General features: G+C 31.9%; 2 protein-coding genes across 2 annotated transcripts in view; both read left to right on the top strand.

Annotated features, from left to right (window-relative positions):
• LOC111691336 overlaps window positions 1-4638 on the top strand; it is a 12736-nt gene extending 8098 nt beyond the window's left edge. Inside the window, exons 3-8 of the mRNA XM_023453961.1 lie at window positions 1705-1775; window positions 1834-2010; window positions 2076-2343; window positions 2839-2983; window positions 3823-4018; window positions 4420-4638. Of these exons, the coding sequence (XP_023309729.1) occupies window positions 1705-1775; window positions 1834-2010; window positions 2076-2343; window positions 2839-2983; window positions 3823-4018; window positions 4420-4638 (1076 nt within the window). The remainder of the gene's footprint in view (window positions 1-1704; window positions 1776-1833; window positions 2011-2075; window positions 2344-2838; window positions 2984-3822; window positions 4019-4419) is intronic.
• Window positions 4639-4893: 255 nt separating this feature from the next.
• The window catches only part of LOC108903705 (E3 ubiquitin-protein ligase SMURF2), a 46678-nt gene continuing 27937 nt past the window's right edge, over window positions 4894-23634 (top strand). The window contains exons 1-3 of the mRNA XM_018705973.2: window positions 4894-5002; window positions 5165-5203; window positions 5299-5541. Coding sequence (XP_018561489.1) covers window positions 4948-5002; window positions 5165-5203; window positions 5299-5541 — 337 coding nt within the window. The 5' untranslated portion in view covers window positions 4894-4947. The remainder of the gene's footprint in view (window positions 5003-5164; window positions 5204-5298; window positions 5542-23634) is intronic.

The raw sequence follows: 23634 nt of genomic DNA on the forward strand, positions 1-23634 counted from the left end.
TTCGAAAACTTCATAAAAAATCGTGCAACTTTTGTATTTCACATTTTTTTATAACTCTTAAAACAAAAAAGTTAAAAGGGGGTCAAAATATAGTGAATCACCCTGTACATTAAAAAAAAGAATCATCAAAGTAAACTAAAGCCTTAAAAACTTAAAATAAATAAATCATGAGCTGGTAGAGAAACCACTTTAACCGCTCAGTTATTTGTCGAGAAACGAATTGAACGCATGAACGAAACGAACTCCAGTCAAGAACTTAAGACGCGCGTGATTTTTAAATTTCTCGATTTCTCGATTTCTCGACACTTTTTTCTCGTCTCGAGTAAGGCCAGATTTCCCGGGAATTCTCGCTTCGAGAAGTCTCGACCAGAAACCCTACTGCTTATGTTGGCGCCACGGAAGTACGGGATTACATAATTTCCCTTCCTAGGTACCATTTTTAGAATACTTTATTTTTATTTTATGCGTTTATACACACATCTTTACATATTTTGGTATAATCTCAGAGTACTTTATTTATTAGTTTGAGGGGTATAATAACTATGAGTTATGATATATGATATGCTACACATACATCCATAAATACACTTGAAGTGTAATTAGGATTGCCTAATACAGAGAAAACAAAAAATATTAGACTAAACAAATTTGAAAAAGGGGCTTAAAGTAAAATTTCTCATTCCATACCATACCATTACATTTTTATATCTTTTATATATATAATAAAATAGATTTTTTTTAAATACATATAATTATACTTATTATTATTACTTCCATAAATTGACAACATCTTTGCAGACTTATGGGCGGAAAAAATTAAAAAAGCTAAACCTCTAGTTAAAAATGTAGGAATTTATATTTTTCTGTAACAGAAACTGTACCCATAATTGTACTTTTTAAAGTGAGTTATAAAATTCCCTAAAGTGCTAATGTATTTTGGCGCGGCCTAATATGGTCGAAATAAATTTCTTAAATCTCGATGAAATTCAAATACAATTAATTAACACAAGTTTTGGGGAGGGCGAGGTTGATTATCACAAGTTTAAAAGTTTTATATTTTCAAACGTTTGTCTAGATTTGTGGACAATTCTAAATGGAAAAAGTGTTGTTGTTTTCAAGAAATTTCAACACAAATACCCATATTAAATACAAGTAAAAGTTATTTTATTTAAAACATATTTCCAAATAGTATATGTACAATTGTACAGACAGGGGCGATACATTATTTGATATCTTACGGTTGTCTGACTGCGAGGTTCGAACCCGCGGTCTGATCAACGAAGACTAGAAATTGATGACGATGTAGGAAATTTATTTAGGGTACCAAATTTTACCGAAACATGCTGTTGATGCAATTTTTGTTAACCACATTGCAATTATTGACTTATTATTAAGTTTTCTTTCATAAATGCAAATATTTATTTGTATCCAAACATTTTATTGAAAACGATCTATTAAACCAGAGTACCAGTACCATTTACAATTGTTACCTATCAAGCAGAATTTTGAAAAAGTAGAAAAGAAACTAGTTGTGTTCACCTCACACCCGCCGACACTACTTCTTTCGAAATATATAATTATGTATTAGATTTTATTTTTATTTATAATACATTTTATTAATTTTACCCGTAGAAACTTTTTCCTTAGTTTGTTATACATTTTTAACACTTTGTATAAAACTAACATTCTTTTTACGAATTTTAGCTCAAAACTTGTATAAGAAAAACAAATACAGTTTATCCGATGAAGCAGAGAAAATTAGTCGCAAAATACAGGTAATAATAATTAGTTTATGCATTTTCTGGACGGCTTTTGTAATCCTTTTTTCACTAGAACTTAAACGAGGCCAAGGTAAGTCTAAAGGACACAAATTTTATATCATCAGACTGGAAGAAAACTATAGAGGGTCTGCAGTTGAGGCTAACCGAAACTCTAAACCAAAACAATGAGTTAAAGTCGATCATTAACTCCCTTCAACTGAAACTGAAAAATGAGTCGCTTAAAAATAAGGTAATCAGCTAGTTATTCCGTTCTCAAATATAATATAAATATTTATTATTCCTCCTATGTTTTAGGAACAAAACGATTGTAACCAAAAGAAAACAGAATTGCGAAAAAGGGAAATAGATGCATTGCAGCAAATTCAAGCAGATAACGTTAAAAAATTGGAAAAGACTTTTCACGCAAAACTTGATGAGGCAGAGAGAAGTTATCAGCAGAAAATAGAAAAATTTAAAACTAATTACGAAACGAAAATTAGAGAATTACATGCCAAGAATGACCACTCGAAGAAAGACAAGGATTTCGAAATGTGTCGTTTATCTGAAGTTATTCAGCAGCACTGTATAAGGTTAAATATTATATTACACTAGAGAGATACAGTCGCGGATCTATGTAGGTCGGTTGTCTATCTTCTGTCATAGCCCCACGATGGGCGCCATGACTCGAATTGCTATGTATGCTATGTATTCGGTCTGGTTAATTCTCGGTGGAGTTGACCTACTCTCATCTCCCCTCAGCATATTGAGAGAGTCGTAAACCCTCCTAATGGGTCCGGAAGTAGGGTCCGTTTTATCTGGGGTGCTGGGGGTCTCAGGTATGTTATTTTGACGTTAGACGCTGGGACCGTCTAGGAAAGACGAGGCGTTCTTCCTCCATTGTGAGTTCTACTTGCTTTGGGCTGATGACCCACAATCTAATTTGTCTTTCTTGTTTGACCTAAGACGCGTTTTAGACAGTGGCACTTGGTTTTATTAAAAGTTTGTATTACTTGAACTGTTTTGTGTAACGGTTTTTTTTATTAAACCCTAGTGTTTGAAAATCACCTTTTCTTTGCAGTAGTTAAAAGTATTAAAAGTAGTAAAAAAGTAGTAAAAAGTATTTGCTGTAATGTATACGGCCTCCGAAGAGTACCGGTACGTCAAGCTTTTAGAAGCTTGAAAATATTGCAGAGTGAAAGCTATGTATCAGAGCGTTGCTCTCGGTTTGCATAATTTTTAGGTGAATTATAACTCGAAATGAGGTTTAAAAATTCATGCGCTTTACTGACTCTTTTGGAAATAGTAATACCTACATATGGCAATGCGGTGGTTGCGATACGAATTCTTAATAGTATGTCGAGTACACATTCTGGTCAGGCGACTATGCTCTGGTTAAATAACTGCGGAAATTATGGGTTAGCGTTCGTACACTCTAGGTGGCCCGTTGTACGGTTTATTAGTTCCAGAATTTTTTGAACAGAAATTACGGCGTCCTTTTTGGATACAGCTGCCTCTAAGGGGTTGGGAGTCTGAAACTACTGTTAATACCGAGTCTAAGGTCTTTTAGGGTGCGAATTTTAAGTCTCCTGGCTATTGTTATTTTCGCCGCTTTTTTGGAAAGTGGGACGAAAAATTTTGACACTCTTGGCCTTTGTCGGTGACTTTAGGAAAAGAGTGGCTCATCGTCCGAGGGAATGGAGGACTCTTGGAGAGGAATGCAGCGCTTGGTCGTGGATGTGTGTAACGATTCTGGCGGTAGCTGCGACGTCTACCGATATTCTTGGAAAGATTGGTGAAAAATTTAGTTTGTTTGCGAACTCTCTTTATATGGGCTGACCTGCTCTACGAGGTTGATGTTCCTATTTTGCGCCGGGAACTGCGCCATATGGGCCTCTCTTGTAAAAATATTGCGGCTATTCAAAACATAGATTAATTTTGCATTGCATACTACGTGAATGTCATTTCAATAACTTCTTTTTAGAAACAATAATAGAGCTAATTTGTAATTTTTTAAATTTTGACTTGTAAAACTTAAATATCGATTTATTTTTTTTAATTTTAGAATGTCGAAAGAAATATCTGCATTACGCATTCAAATCGAAAACGCGTTTTCTAACCATAACAACGACGACAAAATCATCGTTCTGCAAAAATGTGTTTCGAAAATGGATAAACTGTTTCAAAGGTCCGAAAAGGAATACCAAAAACAAATTGACAAGTTAAAACAAGAATTGGATTTGAAGGACAAAGTCATGCAGGTAAGGTCGATGCAGGTAAAATTTTTTAGATACTGAAAATTAGTGGGCATGTGCAATGCAAACTTAAATGTTGATGATGTTATGTATTGTTGACTGAAATTAACCTGTGGCCCTACGCGAAATTAATTTTACATCATTAAAAAATAATATGTTCTATGAAGTTTTTAACAAATCCAATTTATTTTTCAATCTTACACGAAATTAATTTGGAATAAACTAGAATATTAGATATTTGTATACTGTCTCAAATTTTCTACTTTCCTTTCATTTATCAATCAAAGTATAGTGTAACATGCAGAATAAAAAAAATTAGAAGTTTAAAAAATATTTGGAAATGTTTTGGATATCAATACAAGTAAATCTGAGCATATACTTGAGTCAAGTCATTATTTTTTTTATAGATTCAGTTGAAGACGCAGCGTGCAGAATTAATAGCCCGAAGTAGTGTTGAAAAACAAAAGCAATTTGATGAAGTTATCAATAATTTGGAGATTAAATACATAAAAATGTTGGAATTCCATGAGAGTCAAGTCAACCAAACCAAAGGGCAAGACGAAAAGAGAATTGAACAGTTAAAACATTTGTTAGATAAAAATAACATCCCTTATGATGTCTTGTGATAATTTGTAAGAGTAACTTGTAGCCATTGATTTGTAACGTAACTAACGTGTTTTGTAAATAGTAAATGATCTTGTCCAATACTTAACATTATATAATAAATTCTGCAAATAAACAGGACTATTTTAATTTTATCCCTTCTACCCTTGTCTTCTATTTAGTAATATTTTAAATGCAAGGCGGCAACGGCGGCATCTGTCACCTGTTCCTCAGGAAATGTGTAGGTGGCGCAGTTGCAGCAGTGAGACAAACATGGCGTTGAGTGGTTAACGTGTAGTGATGTGTTGACAATAAATTTATAGTTTTTTAAAATGTCCAGTACTCCATCGACTCGTCGAAATGGTTCAGAAAAAATTCGACTGACAAGTAAGTCGACTATATATTAAAATTTGGAAAAACTAAATTATACAATACTAAAAACGTGCATTGTTTGAACTGTCAAACAATATGGCCTCATTGAGGACCTCCCAAGATTATTAATTTGTGAATCTGTGATGTAATATATTCATTAATATATTCTTTTTTCAGTTTTGTGTGCGAGAAATTTAGTTCGCAAGGATTTATTTCGTAAGTATCTCAAATTAATAGTTTATGAAGCTAGTTACTTTTAAAATAAATTTTGTAGTTCAGTGAAGTTGTTTTACAAAATTGTTTTATTTTAGGGCTGCCTGATCCTTTTGCAAAAATTTCTGTGGATGGTACTGGACAGTGTCATACAACAGAGACTCAAAAAAATACGTTAGATCCGAAATGGAACTCTCATTATGATTTATATATTGGGAAAACAGACACAATTACAATTTCGGTGTGGAATCACCGCAAAGTGCATAAAAAACAAGGTAGTGGGTTCTTGGGATGTGTGCGAATTGTGAATTTTCTTATTCAGAGACTGAAGGATACTGGATGTAAGTACATTATAACTTATTATTTAATTTGCCGTGTTCTTCGATCATTAAAATATTAAGTAATTTTTTTTGCTTAGTTTCTTATTAGACGCTTTTGAATAAAGTATCATGTTGTACTTCAGAAAATAATACATAAGTTAAAGATATTTTATATGCAACACATTTTAATATTCAAATGCTAGTAGAATATTGATGAGTAATTTTTATAATGCCATGTACTAAGTAATATTATAGTGATATAAGTAGAATGTATTTTTTTTTTACCTGAATATATAAAAAGTATTATAATGTTTTAAAATTCGAAGGAAATTCTAGTACTTAAGTAGTTCCATAATCTTTTTGAATATTCAGTGCAGACGTGTAACAATATTTTTATAGTACTTGGTAAAAAGTATTAAGGTATTAAACACATAGTGAAACTTAATCGAGTCTTAAAACGAATCCCTCATTAAGATATGATCTCTAGTAAGATAGTGTCTTTAATGATCTTTAAAAAGAAATTGAAAAGCATAATTTTTTTAATTTCTTACGATATTAAAGTTTGCTTAGGTATTAAATTTAGATTATACCTACACTTTGTGTAATTAGGTTAAATATGTCACCTGTCAAGAAATATAAAAGTATATGATTTATTTGAAAAGCAGATATATTTTAGTTTACTGATAAAATTTTTAAATTGGAATTGGAATTAGATTAGAAGTTTTTTTTCATGGTTCTATGTTATTTTTTTTACGTGTAATATTGCTTGTCTGGCAAATAGATGTAAGTGACAAAAAAGAATCAGATAAAAAGGCATAATATCCAGTACTACGAGAATAATGTTTATTTGAGACTTTTTTATATTGTTTTCCTGAAAAATTACTCAAGCAAACTTTATAAAACTAGTGATATTTTTCTCATACATACATTTTTTTAAATTTTGTACAACGGTGTGGCATTTTATAGAATTTACGTAGTAATTATCCAGGCAATTATACAAATCTGAAATATATTTTCAAGTTTTGATTTGTATGTAATTTTTTGTCAGAAAACTATTGTGAATAATATTTTTAAATTATTATTTAACAAAACAATAAATTAATCATTTTTAATAATTTAAAACTTCAGTTAAATTGGTTGTAGCAATTTATTAGAGCTGTAAAATATAATTTCATTTGCTGTTACGTATGTACTTAAATTATGAACGAGTGATGAGATTTTTGTATTTTAAATTAAGTAATTTATTTTGATCTTGTCACAAATGAATGCAAAGAGCAGCTTATTTTTTAAATTTAAATTTCAGTCTTGCCTTATAAGGGCAGTTAAGTAGTATATATTGTGGAATTTATTATCCGTATTTACTTGTTTCTTATTTACATAACCAGAGTGACTTACATAAGACGGTTATTACATTGCTGAACTTTTTTATTTACTCACCCATTCATATTAGCCTAACGTGATTGTAAACATGTTTGTTGTGCATATTTTGTAGGAAATGTAAAGGTGGTGTGATGTTGTTTATTGGTATTAATAGTCGTATCAGGTTTGCAAACACCCAAACAAAAGTGCACAGGTATTATTCAACTTATCGTTATTATCCTTGCATTGCTCGAAACGTGTAACTTCTGTTATATAACTGATATGATGTGAACGATAGTGGTTGTTAATATGACAGGTTGATGTTATTTTTCAAAGGAATAGATAGTACCCTGCATCCGAACAAAAAATTTCATTAATTAAAGAAAATTATAGGTAACTGAAATAGATTTGAAGAATGTAATTTTCAGTAAAATAATTCATTTTTGTTTAAACATTTACTATTATTTTTTCAATCTGACTTTGTTAACATTAGCATGCACACCATATACAGGGTGTTTCACATAAGAAGCGACACAGAGCAGAGGCATATAGGAGAACCCAAATATGGTGGTTTAACGCGACTTACCTTTATACTAAGCTGCACCCTTGATAAGTTATAGACCTTGAAAATGCGGTTTCAAATTTCGAAAAAAATCAATGTCAGTTTGACGCTTTAGTACGAAAGCATGCTATCACAGATTTCGGTTAGAAAACATGCTAGTTCAATTTTCAGTTAGAAAATATGCTATCTCAAATTAAGCTTGGAAAACATGCTAGCTCAGATCTTTAAGTAAAAACATGCTATCTCAGTTTGACTAGAAATATAAATTGGCATGAAATTGGAATGATTGAAACCGTGCATTTATAATAAACTTATACATATAATATATTTTTCAAACAGTAAGGAATATTTAAGATCTGAGCTAGCATGTTTTCCAAGCTTAATTTTGAGATAACATGTTTTCCAATCGAAATTTGAGGTAACATGTTTTCGCACTAAAGCGTCGAGTTATAGTTGAGGAAAAGTTTTAGAATTAAATTCCCCATAAAATAAAGTAATAATTTTTTAAGCTCGCCAACGGGTTAAATTTTGTCACATTTTAATGGTGCATCATCCCTTATCAAGCTTTAAAATGCTTCAATTGAACTGTACTTATTGTCGATTAATGCTCTTGGTACACTCACACTGTGTACCAAATTTGGTTTTTCTAAGTTCAAGTAAACTGACATATTGATTTTTTTCGAAATTTCAAACCCCACTTTCAAGGCCTATAATTTCTCAGGGGTGCAGCTTAGTATAAAGGTAAGTTGCGTTAAATTACTATAATTTGGGTTTCCCTACATGCCCCTGGTATGTCGGCTTTTATGCGAAACACCTTGTATATTATAATACCTCAGTTACTAATAAATAAGGCTGTTAGAGAGAGCCGCAATTCAATGGCGTGTCTAGCAGGTCAACCGAGACATGCGTGAGCCGCTGCCTCAGAATGCTTTTCACGTTCAGGTCACGGTAGTATACTGTTGATTTGTTTTCGTGCGGATGTTGCGTAATTAATTCCTATGCGTTGGTGTTTATGGTGTTGTATTGTAGGCAATTTAATTTGTTGCTTTTTAATAAATAATTCATACGCCTTTGCCCCGCGGCTCAGTTCTGACAGCCCTACTAATAAATATTATTAAATATATTCTCTTAGCAAAACATCAAAATTAACCTAATGTCACGGACATACGTTTTGTTTTTTAATGATTTGAAAAACAATATTTTCTGGTTCATAAAATTATCCTGTTTGTTTCCACATAACCTTGTAAAATGAAAAATATGTAGTTATAATCCGAGTGTATCATTTATATTTTGTGTGATTTACAAAAACATTTTATTGTTTTGATTACATTTGTTTGACCAAATATAATAATTTTGCCGCTACGGTGTTTTAAACAAATATTCGTGCTTCTTAAGAAAAGCAGGATTTTAAATAGAAAAAGAGTTTTACAATCTGCTTTAGAAGATGTCTATGGACATAATTAGTTAAATTTAATACTATGTTTATTTTCAAAAGTAAATTAAAATATTGTCGAAAATTTGATACTATAGGATTGTTTTCTCGGAAATCGTTAATTTGGAACAAAATGGCATTGAAACACATAAAATTTCTTGATTTCGATTGCATTACATTATTTCCGTATTCTTTGCGAGGATGGTCACTAAATTATACAATTCTTTATAATAAATATGTATGTTTCTCGTAGCGCAGATGATTATGCATTATAGCTGTTTTACATTGACAATTTATTGATCAATTAATTCATGAAGTCACTTCATCAAGAAATTGGACAAGTGTAATGCACCAAATCAGCTGTCAAATAACTTCATCAATTTATTCATCAAGTTCTTGACGAATTAGAGCATCTTCTAATTTTCGTCAATTTCTTCGTGAAGTTCGGAAATATCAACCCAACAGATTTCCAGCCTCAGATCAGTAATGAGGTTATGTTATTGGAATATGTAAATAATTGTGTGGCGTGACATTTTTGAAATTTATTTGCTTCATTGATTCATTGGTAGAACCGATTCATGCGCCAAAAAACTTGACAAAGTCCGTAGCAGTGTAAAACCACACTGTTTATCAATAAATTCGTGAATTAATTGATGAAGAACTTCGTCAATTTATTGATGAATAAATTGTCAATGTAAAACAGCTTTAACTTTTTAAAAAATTTCAATTTACAGTGTGACAAAATCCTTAAAAAATTACGGTTTCCGATATAACACTATCATCATGTACGATTCAGATCTTTCATTTCCTCCTTTTCTATCCTGGTAAAAACTAAATTTTTGCACATAAAATATATTCATTTTAAAATTGACGTAATACGCTGAGTGAAGATGAAGTGTGATTGTAATTGCTTCGGTGTTTGTCGAAATAATGTCCCCTGTCAATATTTTTATAAATCGTGACCGACAAACATTAATTCGTGGTGATGAAGCCGCACCACGTTCACGGTTCGTCATTCTAGTGTAAATCCGGCGTAAATTATTACTTGTCCTCGTTGTTGTACCATCATGCATGCAGTGACGATGGGTGACTATTTTTTTTTATGTATAGCGTGATACGTATTGATATAACTAACATTTTGAAAATGTATGGTTGAATTTGTGCGTAACAATAACGTCTGAATATGGAATTATCGATTTCATTCACCACAAAAAAATTGGACGGAAGATCCAGTTGACGTTATTCAAACTTCCTGTTTTTTTACATCGTTTTGTGCAGTTTTGGTGCTGCATAAAATGAAACATGAAAAAAACTATTAACTTGTTTTGGTATTTTATTGTTGACAAAATACAAAATTACATAGTATGATAGCTAAAGTTACATAAATTTTGTCACTCATTTATGGTTTTTAAATGGTCATACCCATAAAATTAGATTACGGTGTGAGGTTCTTAAATGGCTAAATATAGTTATAGACAGGCGCCATTCCAATGTTACGATTATTGAATTAATTCAACATCTCGGAATTACCATATAACTTTCGCCGACTCATTATGCTTTTAATTAACAGGCGATATTGTCGAGGGAATAGGTATAAAACGAGCGCGTCGAATAGCTCCTTAAAATTTCCGCCATATCAGTTTCACTTTTTCACTAGACTTTCCTGTTCAGTTTTTTTTTCAGTATTTTATTCTGTGGGAATGAGTGTTACTCATCGAATTATAGAGGAGCTTGAAAAAATGTTTTGATGATTAAATGTGAAAAATGCATCAAGAGTTCGGAAAGAATACCGATGTTACGTACAAACTCGGTTACAAATAAAAACGATACACCTGGCTGGTTTACGAAACAGCTAATGTATGATTGTCTATAGTAAAAGTCCTTTTGTATTTCCCATTTTTTCCAAATAAGTGTGTACCACCTGGACTATTACTGTGAATAACAACAATGGGAATATGCGAGCGAAAACAAAACTAATTAAACCTGTTCTAATAAATAATGCTTAATTTATTTTTTCATATACATAATCGATTTATACTCATTGACATCCCAAAGGTTTTAATAGGCCGTGCACAAATCGTCAGAAACATGATTAAGTTTTGTTTTTTGTTACAGAAAATGGTTATCAATTTTTCTCAAGTCGTTCAACTTAATTTTGTTAGGAGTTAATTGCGAGTTTAACTAACAATAAGCAATATTAATCCAAACTTGTGGAAACTATAGTTCATAAAACTGAGAATTTAAGATACTATGTTAAAAATGGCATGGTAAAAATTCCATTTGTTTTTGCTATAGCCGGCTATTAGACTTGCTTCGTAACGACCGTGTAACAGATGATGATTTCTGTTGGTACTTTTTAGACCATAAAAAATCACACGGTGGTTCACGGAAACACCTGTCAAATGCGAACATAGTGGGTGAGCATATGGTACATATATAATTAATTTGTTAAATTTGAGGTCGGTCCATTTCAGTTCTTAGGGATTTTCCCACGTATGGTAAATATGGGTATAGGTACATATATGTGTTGACAACCGCTTGTTACTTTTTAAACAATTTGGCATACAGGGTGTTTCAAAATTTATCTTTATTAACGAAGTTAGCGCTGAACTTTTTTTAAGCTGTATAGATCCTCGAAGTTTGATAACTGAATCTTCTTATGCACCTATTATTATAATTTTTAGAAATAGTGATGTTTAAAAATGTTGACATTTTTTATAAAATACGTAACATTTTTTTGTTTCAATGTGACCCGAGAAAAAATCTTTTCTATATGATTTCAAAATTAAACTACCTTGTTATCACAGTTATCTATTAAATTTGTTATAAACATTTGTTGATGTAATCAGGTCAACTTTTCTTTAAATCTGCCAGTATTGTGTAGAAATCTCTTATCTCTTCTGTTTATTAATTTAAAGTCTAGGATTAACGTTAACAGCAGTAAATTTCGACGGTTATCCTCAAAACATAATCACAATCAGACCTGTAAAAGCCAAATATATTTTATTGCCACACTTAAAATATAAATAGCTGTTGGTGAATTCTGATGATTACACCTATTATTCTCGTTTCCTTTTACGACCTCCAAGTTTGCAGAGTATTTCATAACCACAACCCAAATTCCTTTATGCACCTGATTTGACCTGCAGCTGGTATCTATTTATCGACGACCGTCAGACGTTGCTACCTGCATGCACTTGTTGCCAGTTTCAACACGCATAGATTTCGGATTTAGTTTTAGTTTTTAGTGAGACGTATTTCATCCGTTTTGATATTAAACTAGTTTTGTAATGTAGGTTTAGGGACCGTAAATAAAATACAGTTTTGTTAGTTTCTCAAAGTAGTTGTGAAATCGTCAAATTATCTTAGAATTTAAAGATATAATTTTTTATTTGACTGGACCTCTTTGACTATAAAAGGTGTAACAGCCACCTTGCGACAAACTTTCAGACCTAACTCTTTTCGTCATTCATAACAAAAAAAAACAAGATTAACGTTTTTCTTAAAGGCGGTACGATAGTTTTTAAATTGGAAGTGAAACATTGTTTTTGTTCACTATTCAAGAACAACTGGTGAAAAGACTGCGCGATAACTATCGTAAAATTTGAACGCTGTAGGTCCTCCCTTGGGACAATTAGTAGCAGTGAAGCGTACTTACAATTAGATGAAAGTAGTTATAGTTTAAAATTTTGCCCATTACGTCCTTCACTTTTAATTGTTGAGAAATGCATGTTAAATTATTGATTTTTTCTTATGGTCAACTGCTGACGAGTTGCTAAGCTAACATTATCATAGTCACAGAAAAGATTCAAGAGATACAAAAGGCTTTTATTGGAAATGGCCTGTTCAAATCTATAGGAAAAAAAAATCATCCGTAACGTCAATCTACCATCAGATTTCAAAGGGAACTCATATACCAGTAGCAGTATTCATCAAACCATCAGTAGGATACTTTAGAACAAGAAAACGCAAGGATACCTGGTAGAACTTGTCTTCCCCATGTGCAAGGATGTACAGATGAATCAGGTCGCCTCTTAGAGAAGCACAATATTCATACCATCTACAAGGAAGCGAGGGTTAGCCTTTCCTAAGACGAGCTCCCAAAGTGATTTATTCCAAGGTCCCACTGTCCCAGTCTCGATCCTAGTGTGTGCAGCATTCCGTACCTATACATGTGACAAGGTATATGTTGGTGTTGGATGAACAGGAAGACATGTTAGCATATGGTTAAAGGAAATAAAAACTAGGGAAAATCAGCGGTTATAGAACACAGGGCAGATACAGGACATGCAATATACCTAAATAATACAAAATTATAATGAGAAAGTAGAATAATTTCAGTCGAGACGAGGGCCTAGAACTACTTGAGATTTGGAGCGACTCATACGTACGAATCGGGCTAGTATCTTCCAACTTTCCTTCCAACAAGCACTGGAATAGCAAATATTAGGTATACACAACAAATATAAATATCGGCCAGAGGAATTCATCCAGTTACAGAGTTTCATGTGAAGAAGAGGGTGATATGTCTAGAAAAAAACCGGTTTTTTTTTTCATTTCGACGAGATAAACTAGGATTCTCCTTTGGATTTTGCATTATTGACGTTTTACTATATCGATGTTGTGGATTCATTACTCACGTTGCGCAAACTGTTACTTATCATCAGCATTGGGGAATTAATCGGAATCGTAATTTATCGAAAATAACTATTTTATCTGTAATTTCCCGGTATTAAGAAGACCTTGTGTTAAATTAATAAAACGACATTAAAGCATAATAGTTAGTACATGTGACAAATTCTTTTAATAGATGTATGTGTCCTTAAATTTTCTTGTCGGAAATTAAAAATTTATGCGTTATAAAATTAGGGCAAATTTCCCAGTTTCAACAAATTAACTAACTTAAGTAATACCGCATTTTGCATCGTATTTTTAAATATTTTAAAAGATAGGTTACATACCTGCGTGTTTCTTATTGCAATTGCGTTAGTGTAGCATAAGTTATAAGTTTATCATGGTCGATAGTTTGCTGTTATCTCATGATTGATTTTATATTAAAAGTTAGTGTAGTCTTTCCGATCTCAATTGAAGAACCAAGAGGTTGGCAGTATGTACCAGGTTCGGTCGCTAACGCAGCAACTCGGCATTGAAATATTTGAAAAACTTGTTCCCATATTTATTTAGCCATACCCATATTCAGGTCTGGTCGAAGTAAACGTGCAGGTGGTAAAATGTATACGCCCAGTAGAAGAATGCACGTGCGGGCAAACGGCGTATAACACAGCCGCACTGGTCGACTGGGCATTAAATCTCAACAAATTGCCTAGCACTGTAGTGCAACAATGCGGAATTTGGTGTGATTCAGGTAATTTTAATTTATTATAGGCATCTTCTATAAATCATTCATATGACAATTGTGAAAGGGAGAAATAAGAGGGATATTTTGTTTATTAATATTATTACAACATGGCATTTTGGAGAAGGAACAAAAAGAAATTTACCGTCAATATCATAAAATTGTTTGAGGACATAAATAATTAAAATATGTTGTTAGCCAAATGAACATATAATAGAAATTTTCCACACATTATATACAAACTATTATAATTTTTTACCTTTAACAGAAAACTTTTTTAGGGACGCCTATGAAATTCATTAAATTTTATTGCTAGGCGTTTTTATACATGTTCAACTGACTTGGAAAGACTATAGCGTTCGATTTAACAAATAATTGAATACCTTATAAATTGCCACAAATATAACGAATTGTTACAATTTCTTTATGAAAATAATTCAAATGTATTTCATGAAATTGTAAAATTATATTATCAATCTATAACCCCGCGAATTATAATTTTTCGAAAACGACCTATTCTCTGTTACAATGATCGATTGCTAAAAATAAATAAGTAGAATAAATATTATTTTGAAGTGATTTAGTTGAAAGAAATATACAATATTAAATATCTACATACTAAAATTATACTCCATTGTCGCTACCATCTTCTCACGGATGTCTGTAAAAAGTAAATAGAAACAGTGGGTGATTTTATTTATTATTTATTACAAAATTAAATAGATTTTTTTGTTACAATGAATATTAGAGATAATCTTGAAAACTCCTGTATATGCATTTCTAAGTAACAGACTTATTTATGTTTTTTCTGTCTATCCGAAAAAGAAAAAAAGTTCCTATTTATTAGCATTAATTTTTAGTACAATAAAAACATTTTTTTAGGTAAGTTAATCGATAAAAAATATTTTAAAATTAGATTCTTAAAAACTTGAAAAAACTGGTGTTTTATGAAGTTCAGAAAATCAAGTCTGTGATTTTTTTGTCATATTTCTCAATTTTTCTCGATTTTATCGCCAATTCCATACTCTTGACATATTTTTAAGGTGCTAAAGTAAAAGATGGAGGTTCACCTACATTTTTTTTATTTGAATATTTTTTTTTCATATTAGAAGTATATTATGGCGAACATTGTATATAAGGTGCGTTTCAAAGTAGACAGGACTGTTCAAAATTAGGTATTTTTAGGGAGGCCATCTATTGGCAATTACATGCGTCGGAAAGGTAGATACTTCACTGACGTACTATCAAAATTTCATGACATTTGAACTAATAGAAGCAGAGTTATTGCCCCTGAGGTGACAGTATGTTTGTGTCATTCTAAAAAAATGAGCATCGCACAAAGAGCTAATAGTTATTACGTTTTGTTTTAAGCTCGTTAAAACTTTTACCGAAACGCGAACCGAAAGGTTTTAATTGATGAACCATGTTTATGGTGATTATTTATTTATTTAGAGTTCATGAGTGGTATACACGGTTTAAAAACGGTCATGAGGACATAGTAAATGATGAGCAAAATGTTGGCCAACTGAAACCCGTGTTCACCGCAAATTTCATCAAAACCGTGCGTGATAACAAAGATCAGTTAAAATCTTCATTGAAATTCATAGAATTGGAATTGAGCATTTCAAGAACATCAATTTATAGCATTTTGGTCGAACATTTGGACTACCGAAAGTTGACTGACAAAAATAAATTGCTCAGAATTCAGCATTCTAAGAACATCATGAAGGAGGCCAAAAAAGGCAAAAACTCCCTTTACAACATTGTGACTGGTAACGAAACGTGGTGTTTTCAATATGATCCAGAAACCAAGCACCAAAGTGCCTAGTGAAAGGCGCCAGATGAGCCAAAACCCAAAAAAATCTCGTTTGGAGAAGTCAAAAGTGAAGACAATGTTGATTTGCTTTTAAGATTCCAATGACACCATGTCCGGTCACAAAGTTATAAGCGTTTTATCACATTTTTAATATTCTCTACAACACGGCCATATACTTTTACAGTAGTCTAGGGCGATTAGTTTGTTCTTGCGATCGTAAAAATTCCCAATTATGAATGAAATAGTACTACAATATACGTAGAATAGACTATAAACGTATCTTGTGTAGCGACATGTTTACGAATATTGCGATACTTTATTTATTAAACGAAGCGAGGTTTCAACTTATACTCTTAATCTCGGATTAAATAACCTGTAGCTTGAACGCAAATTGATAAATAATAAAAGTTACGCAAACAGTTTCTCTTAATTTTTGTGGCTGAAACCGATTCATTGACTCCAGTTCATCGACGGATAAAGTCATTATTCCGAGCAAAACAAGCGGTGATGGCTTGGAAATTCGTCACAGAGGTCGAGCATCCGTTTATTTAGACAGCGACTAATTTATCTTTAATGGCAGTGCAACTTCTCTGTTATATAAATTATAAGAAGTGCGGCTCGGCGGGAAACCGAGTAATTAGCCCATTTGAGTTAATGTTAAATTCCTTTTCATTGTGACCGTTAAAAATATATTATCCATTGTTCTGTCACGCCATGTAAATTAATAAAAAGTACAGCGTGTAGTCCCGCTGGTGTCGAGAGCTACTTCAGGCATCTGTTCAATTAGAGGGAATATATTTGTTGAAAGGCGTTGGAAAAAAAATGCATGCCTTATTTGATTTCAATAAGAAACTTTACCGTTGTGCAGAAAAAGCGCCTGAGCACGTTTGGAGCAAAAAAAGAAGTATAAAATATTTCATTGGAAATTACCACGACGGATGACGTAGTTTGTGAAGTTTGAGTCTTAGAACAATTTTTCTAACGGTTAAAGACAAATACACAAACGATTTTATGATTAATATTTGCGTTAGCATTTTGTTCCGATTAAATCTAGCGCAGGCCAGACTTCTCATAGAGGGAAGCAAAACGGAAAATGTTTGCTCTGCAGAGGCAGCGTTAGGACTTCAAGCGGGTCATGGACATCTAAATAAGCACTTCAACCGAGACTTCAACAGAGTTAGTCCGAGTACCAGCGACAATGGGCTCAATTTTTTTTATTTGATTAGTAGAAAGATATTGCAATTTTAAGGTTTTCTGCAAAAATTAGAACCTACAATCTAAACGTCATTAAAAAAAAATCATAAACTGGCGCGCTGAGTATCCGCTGAACCGGCGGGTGTGACGTCACCGCATGGGAAACCGATGCCGCCTACTTGCGTGTGTTGTCATTTAGTTGCCTGTCAAGTTTCGATTGAGAATGTTGAGATATCGAAATTTGTTAGCAATATGGAAGACACAGAACAGAAAAAAATTACAAATATTGTATTGTTCCCCAGTGTGAGAGCACTAGTATGAAGACGCCTAAGAAAATAATAATGCCCCCGTAATTCTGTCGTGCGGATCTAAAACCAATAGGTAGTCTATTAGTATCTACTTTGCTTTGTTTTTCTAATATCTTTTATTTGAAAAATGGCTTATTTTGAAACCAACAAAACTACCCTGCGCCCTACGTAATTTAGGTAGGTATGTAATAAATACGTTTGTATCCTCTAGAAACACTATTCACTTGTGTTTTCCATTGTTGATTTTTTTGTAAATATACCAATATCTATAGGTATTATACCTACTAAGTATTTATATAAAAATACATAATAAATATTATATTATTAATATATTTATAAGATATTAGGTAGATTATATGTAGTTTCCATGATGGGAATAAAAATAGTAATAAGAATTTTGTATTTGATTGGGTAAATCTTTGAAACCTGTGATAGAAACGGTTTCGTCCAATTAAATGCAAAATTCTTATTCTTATTTACTATTCTTATTGTACAAAAACATCAAAACTTTCGTTACAAACTTCTCATCTCAGCACCGATAAAGTCGTGATTTTTATTTAAAAAATCCATAACCATTAACAAACCTACATCTGGCAAATTAGAAGAATCTGCTTTTACGAACTTTGCTTCTATTTTTATATGCACAAACGCTAAAACATTTTGTAGTTGCAGAAACTCATCTGGAAGTAATGCAAGACCGTCCCATGCGATGACGTCATTGCGTTGTCACGGCTGAGACAAATATTCGCATTTTAAAAATCATATAGTTTGAAAACCGCTCAACGGATTGAGTTGACATTTTCAGGATCGCCTAATCATGAGCAATACTTTGTGTATACGTTTTTGAAAATTTATTGATTGACCCCATTGTAGGTTATGCGGATAAGAAGACAAGGATTATATCTTCTCTACCCGGGGGCAGTGTGGTTAACCGTATGGATTTAACCATAAATATACGGATTTTTTATGGTTTTAATAAATATGTCTATCCTTAATTCAATTTGGCGATTGTGAAGGTCCTAAACCAAAACCTCAGTAAGGTGTAAGGGTGAACAACGCGCATGAATGCTTGAAAAAAGATTCCATGCGCCCTAGTCCAGTAGAACTAAATAATTCAGAAATATGTTCATCCCTTAGCTAATCCAATTGAAGGAAGACAATGAACCATTTTAAATCCTATTTCGGGTTCCTTGTTTTTTCTGCATATTTTCAAAAAGATTACTGTTGAAATAAAATTCCAAGCATATTTGATTTTCATTGAATGTTTCTTTTATAAAGTAACTTGTAAAACATGAATGTGATACTAATATGTTTTTGTGTTGCTGGAACAGTCATAAATAAAATGTGTGGTAAATGGAATATCTGGAAATGAAGGTCAGTTTACTTCATGATATTACCAAAATTTACAGAATATTTATTCTGTAAACTTTGATATTACGCAGAGTTAAAGAAAGTTTAGGCCTGCCGTTTGGGGTAAATCTCAGACAGCGTTTGTCAAAGACACTTTGAAGCGTTATTATAATCTGTGGTGTAGCTAACAAATTAGCCGAGTTTTATTTACCCAAGATCAGCTATTCTGAATACTGTTCAAATTAGATGAGATTAACTGAAGCTCAAGTCAGTAAGACAAGGCTATTTATCATTATTATTAGTTTTATAAACTAATGGTTATTAACCTCAGAAGGACAAAAATTAATAATTTCCAACAAATTCGTGTTTAATTTGTAAAGATTTTTTTTACAGATTATATAATTCGTATTACGGATTTTTCCAGATGAATCTACGGATTGTGTATTCACAAAATTAATAACGCTGCCCGGGGGCAGACAAAGAAAATCCTAGATTATATTGTTTTGATCGTTGTTTTTAACATATGAGTTTCATATGAGCAGGGGAAGGTAGTAATTAAAAAAAATATAAAAATCAGAAATAGCTTTATTACTTGACGATCAATCTACGAGGCTCTTCACAAAATCTTTTCAAAACTTCTTGTACAATTCCTTTTTTTTTCTTTAACAATTTTTCGGTGAACGCTTAGCATACATAAACCGTTTAAACGGTTTTCGGTCATCGTAGACCGCAACCACGTTTTTACACGTCGCAAGGTCGAAAAATACCATACTATATTGCTCGTTGTACACGGCTGTGACAACGAAATAATGATAGCTTTTCTTGCAGCCGGGAAGAAGGTGTCCGCCTCCTTTAACACATCTGTAAAGACCATAATTCCGCTTCATGTTCAAAAAGAGGAATATTATAGTACTGGCAGAAATCTTGTGATTTTCTTTAAAATCAACCAGTGTCATATTTTACATTGAACTGGGATGTAGCGACATTAAACTAAAAGCTGGTAAATTCGTTAGAAAAACGTGAATCTAAATAAGGAATGATAACTGATCGCTTGCAAAAATCGCATACACTCTCAGCAGTACAAATTTAAATAGGACAATAAAAAACAATTAACATTTCAGTTATTGCCACTGTCTCAAATGACAATTGAATAATTTATACTTTTGAAGTTAAATCATTAAAGTATTTTTGACAATATATAGTCATTTATTTACATATTAGTATTAGTATGGTTTTTTAATTCTGGCTAGACTTGAAGTACTTTACATTCTAATTACTCACAACTCCTATGGACAGTTACGCAATACTTGTGAATTATGTACTCATTAATGCATTTAAAACTGCCGCCACTAATCCGAATTCCGAAACCACCAATGACAGCTCAGTATTTAGTCTAATGCTTCTAGCGTCCTGTGTTTCAAAATATGCGCTCCGCTCCTATGTCTATTTTAGTTAGGGGTATACTTTTTTAAAGTTCTTTTGAGTTTTCACTAAACGTTTTACGAATCATTTTTCTATAACAAAAAAAACTCAATGAAGCTCGTCAGAATTACAGTTTACCAGCGAACGACCGCGCTTCTAAGCTCGTTACGTTACGCTACGCCCATGCCTATGTCAGTAATAGATATTTTATAATTTTGATTTGATTCTCGGTAGTTTGTGTAAGAAACAGTAGGCTTTTTTCGACTGAATTTTCGTGAATAGCTGACTTGTAGTTACTATTTCTATCTGTTTTTACCTTAGTTGTCATGGTAGCTGAAATCTCTTCATTCACTCATACTACACATACTACAACATACGCAAAAAAGCCTAGTGTTGTAGTAGCAATGTACCCTATTATATTTTGTAATGATATTTTAAGATTTAGAAATAACTTTAAATCTTGTTTTACTGTTTATCGTGCAATATTTATCGCGTTAACTAAATGAATTAAAATTTAATTATATGTGCTGACCGCGATGCTGACTTTGTAACACTATACTTACCAGTCTTATTGTAACATCGGTGTCATATCAGAAAACAATATTTCTTAGACTGTCACCGAGAACAAAAAAAAGAAGGAAAGTAATATTATTGCCTCACTTCCCCTATTATCTAACTAAATCAAGTACGCTGGCTATGATTTTTTTAATTGTTAAGAACTGGAGTACCTAATTCACATTCGAATTATAGGAAATGATTTGGCAATAATGCCCAAATACTCCAAGAAATTAAAAATAATATATAAATGTGGATGCGAAAATACTTTGTTTCATGTTAAAATATGTTGCTTTCTATCTCGTTGAATCATTTTGGCTATAACATTGTCCCGATTATATTTTAGAAAAAAATTGATTAAGTAATACAAAAATTATATACAGGGTGATTCAGGTTTAATCTGCATAACTTCAGGAATCGATAGAACAGCTTAAAATAATGTTCATTCATGATATAAACTTATTTCCCAAATCGCATAATTTCGGAGATAGAGGCCGTTGAAATAGGTATTTTTTCCCTTTTCTTACCACTAAAAATACTTTTGAAATAATACTTTTAGCGATGATTTTCACAAACGTCAGTTTATACAAATCACTGTGACTTTTGTTTTTCATGGGTTGCTATAATGTTGAATGAAATTTACGCGGCTGGGGCGCTACGCTGTCACGGATTTCATTGAATATCTCAGAAACAAGACCAAATATCGTAAAAAAACAAGAGACGAAAAAGCTTCAAAATAAAAGTTGTCTGCAGCTGTTTTATTGAAATTAATTAATTTTTTTGAAGTTTTGAAATAATGTAGGAGGGGGTAGCACACAAAATACACTTCTAAGAGGGGTAAGTGGTTCAAACTTAAGAAGCTTATGTAAGATCATAAGGAGTGTTTGTGTTTCGAATATCACCTCAATCGGATCGGTTCAAAAGTTATGAGGGAAAAGCAGGAAAAAAAAATCTATTAACACCCTCTATCTCCGAAACGATGCGATTTAGGAAATAAGTTTATATCAAAAATGAACATTATTTTAACCTGTTCTATCGATTCCTGAAGTTATCCAGATGAAACCTGAATCACCCTGTAGAATATTTTAATGTGAACATTAAAAACAATATGGTTTTAACCTATGATTTTCTTAAATGGAATGTCTGGATATTTCTCACAATCAGTATTAGGTTTGATTTAATAGTAAGAGAAATATGGCCAAGAGAAAATAAAATAGCATCCTGAGAAAACCTCGGAGAATGCCCCTAACAGAATATGTAAAAATATAAAGGATGTTTCAATTAAAAATCATTACTTTGAGCTATAAATATTATTTCAATAAAATGTGTTGTTATTTGAAAACCTTCAAATGTACCATTTTCTTCTGAAAAAAATAGAGAACTTCACAATCAAAATACAGGGTGATTCACAAATGGTGACCAAAAATGAAACCTCGTATTCTTTGGTGAATTCTATTTATTATTTTTATTTATGTAAACATTGTCCAAAATCTGAGGGCATTTCTTAAAATTTACATGCTTCAGTGGCGGAGATACAGGGTATCGGTGGCATATTTTTCTAAATAAAAATAGTACATACGCAACTGTTTTACGGTAACAACCATAATATTTTCGTCTTTCAATTTTCTACAAATTACTACTCTCTTATATTTTTCGAAAAAAGACTGATTTTCGAATAAAACTTAAAAAACCAACTGAAAACACTTTTATTAAATGACATGACAAGCACTAATCATTCGATTATTTATTCGAATAAAGAAATTAATAACATTAGGCATCATTTTAATGATTTTATTTGAGTAAATGGCTCAAAAATACCTCTATTTCTACGAACACAGGCCCGACATCTTTTTAGTAATGAAAATGTAATTTGTTCGAAATTTATTGTTGCTTGAATTTGATAAAAAGCATTATTTATTCTATCTTCTTACTGCTCAGAATGTCAAAGTTGTTGTAGCAGCCATTATGTAATTTTAAAAAGCATTATATTCGAATACATATCGAAGTGTGTTCTCAGTTCGTTTTTATGTTTTACTCGAAAATCAGGTTTTTTTCGAAAAACAAGAGAGTAGTAATTTGTAGAAAATTTAAAGACGAATACGAAAATATCATGATTGTTACCGTAAAGCAGTGGCGTACTATTTTATTTAGAAAAATATGCCACCGATACCTTGTATCTCCGCTACTGGAGCATGTAAATTTTCGGAAAGGCCCTCAGATTTTGAACAATGTTTACATAAATACATGTGCTTACTAGTTTTTAAATTACTTAAAAAAATTAAAAAAATTTTTGGAGTTTAACACCCTGTATTTTTTTAATGAAGCGTCCTAGATAAAAACTTTATAGGAAATACCCCTTAAAAGTCATCAAAGAATACGAAGTATCATTTTTGATCGCCATTTGTGAATCACCTTGTATAATAGATGACCCTACACAGTTTAGAGTTGGTAATTCATTTTTTCATTTTCAGTAAAACGATAATTGTTAAATTAAGTTTTATTATGAGCTGCAATAATTATGTTTAACTTTAATGTATGAAGGTAAAACTGCTCTTAAGTTTCTCTAACAGAGATAGAGAAGTTATAAGGAATTATGCCACGTCTTATATTTTCTAAGATCTAACTACAACATAGATTAATTTTAATTAAACTGTCAAGTGTAATTACCAGCGTAGAAGCGGATTATCAAGTTCCCTTTACTCCCATCGTAATTATTATTTGTGTTTATGCAGTAATTAATAATTTAATGCTTGCGCATTC

The sequence above is a fragment of the Anoplophora glabripennis genome, unplaced genomic scaffold, assembly GCF_000390285.2.
Source record: "Anoplophora glabripennis isolate ALB-LARVAE unplaced genomic scaffold, Agla_2.0 scaffold110, whole genome shotgun sequence".
In the NCBI taxonomy this organism is placed as follows: domain Eukaryota; kingdom Metazoa; phylum Arthropoda; class Insecta; order Coleoptera; family Cerambycidae; genus Anoplophora; species Anoplophora glabripennis.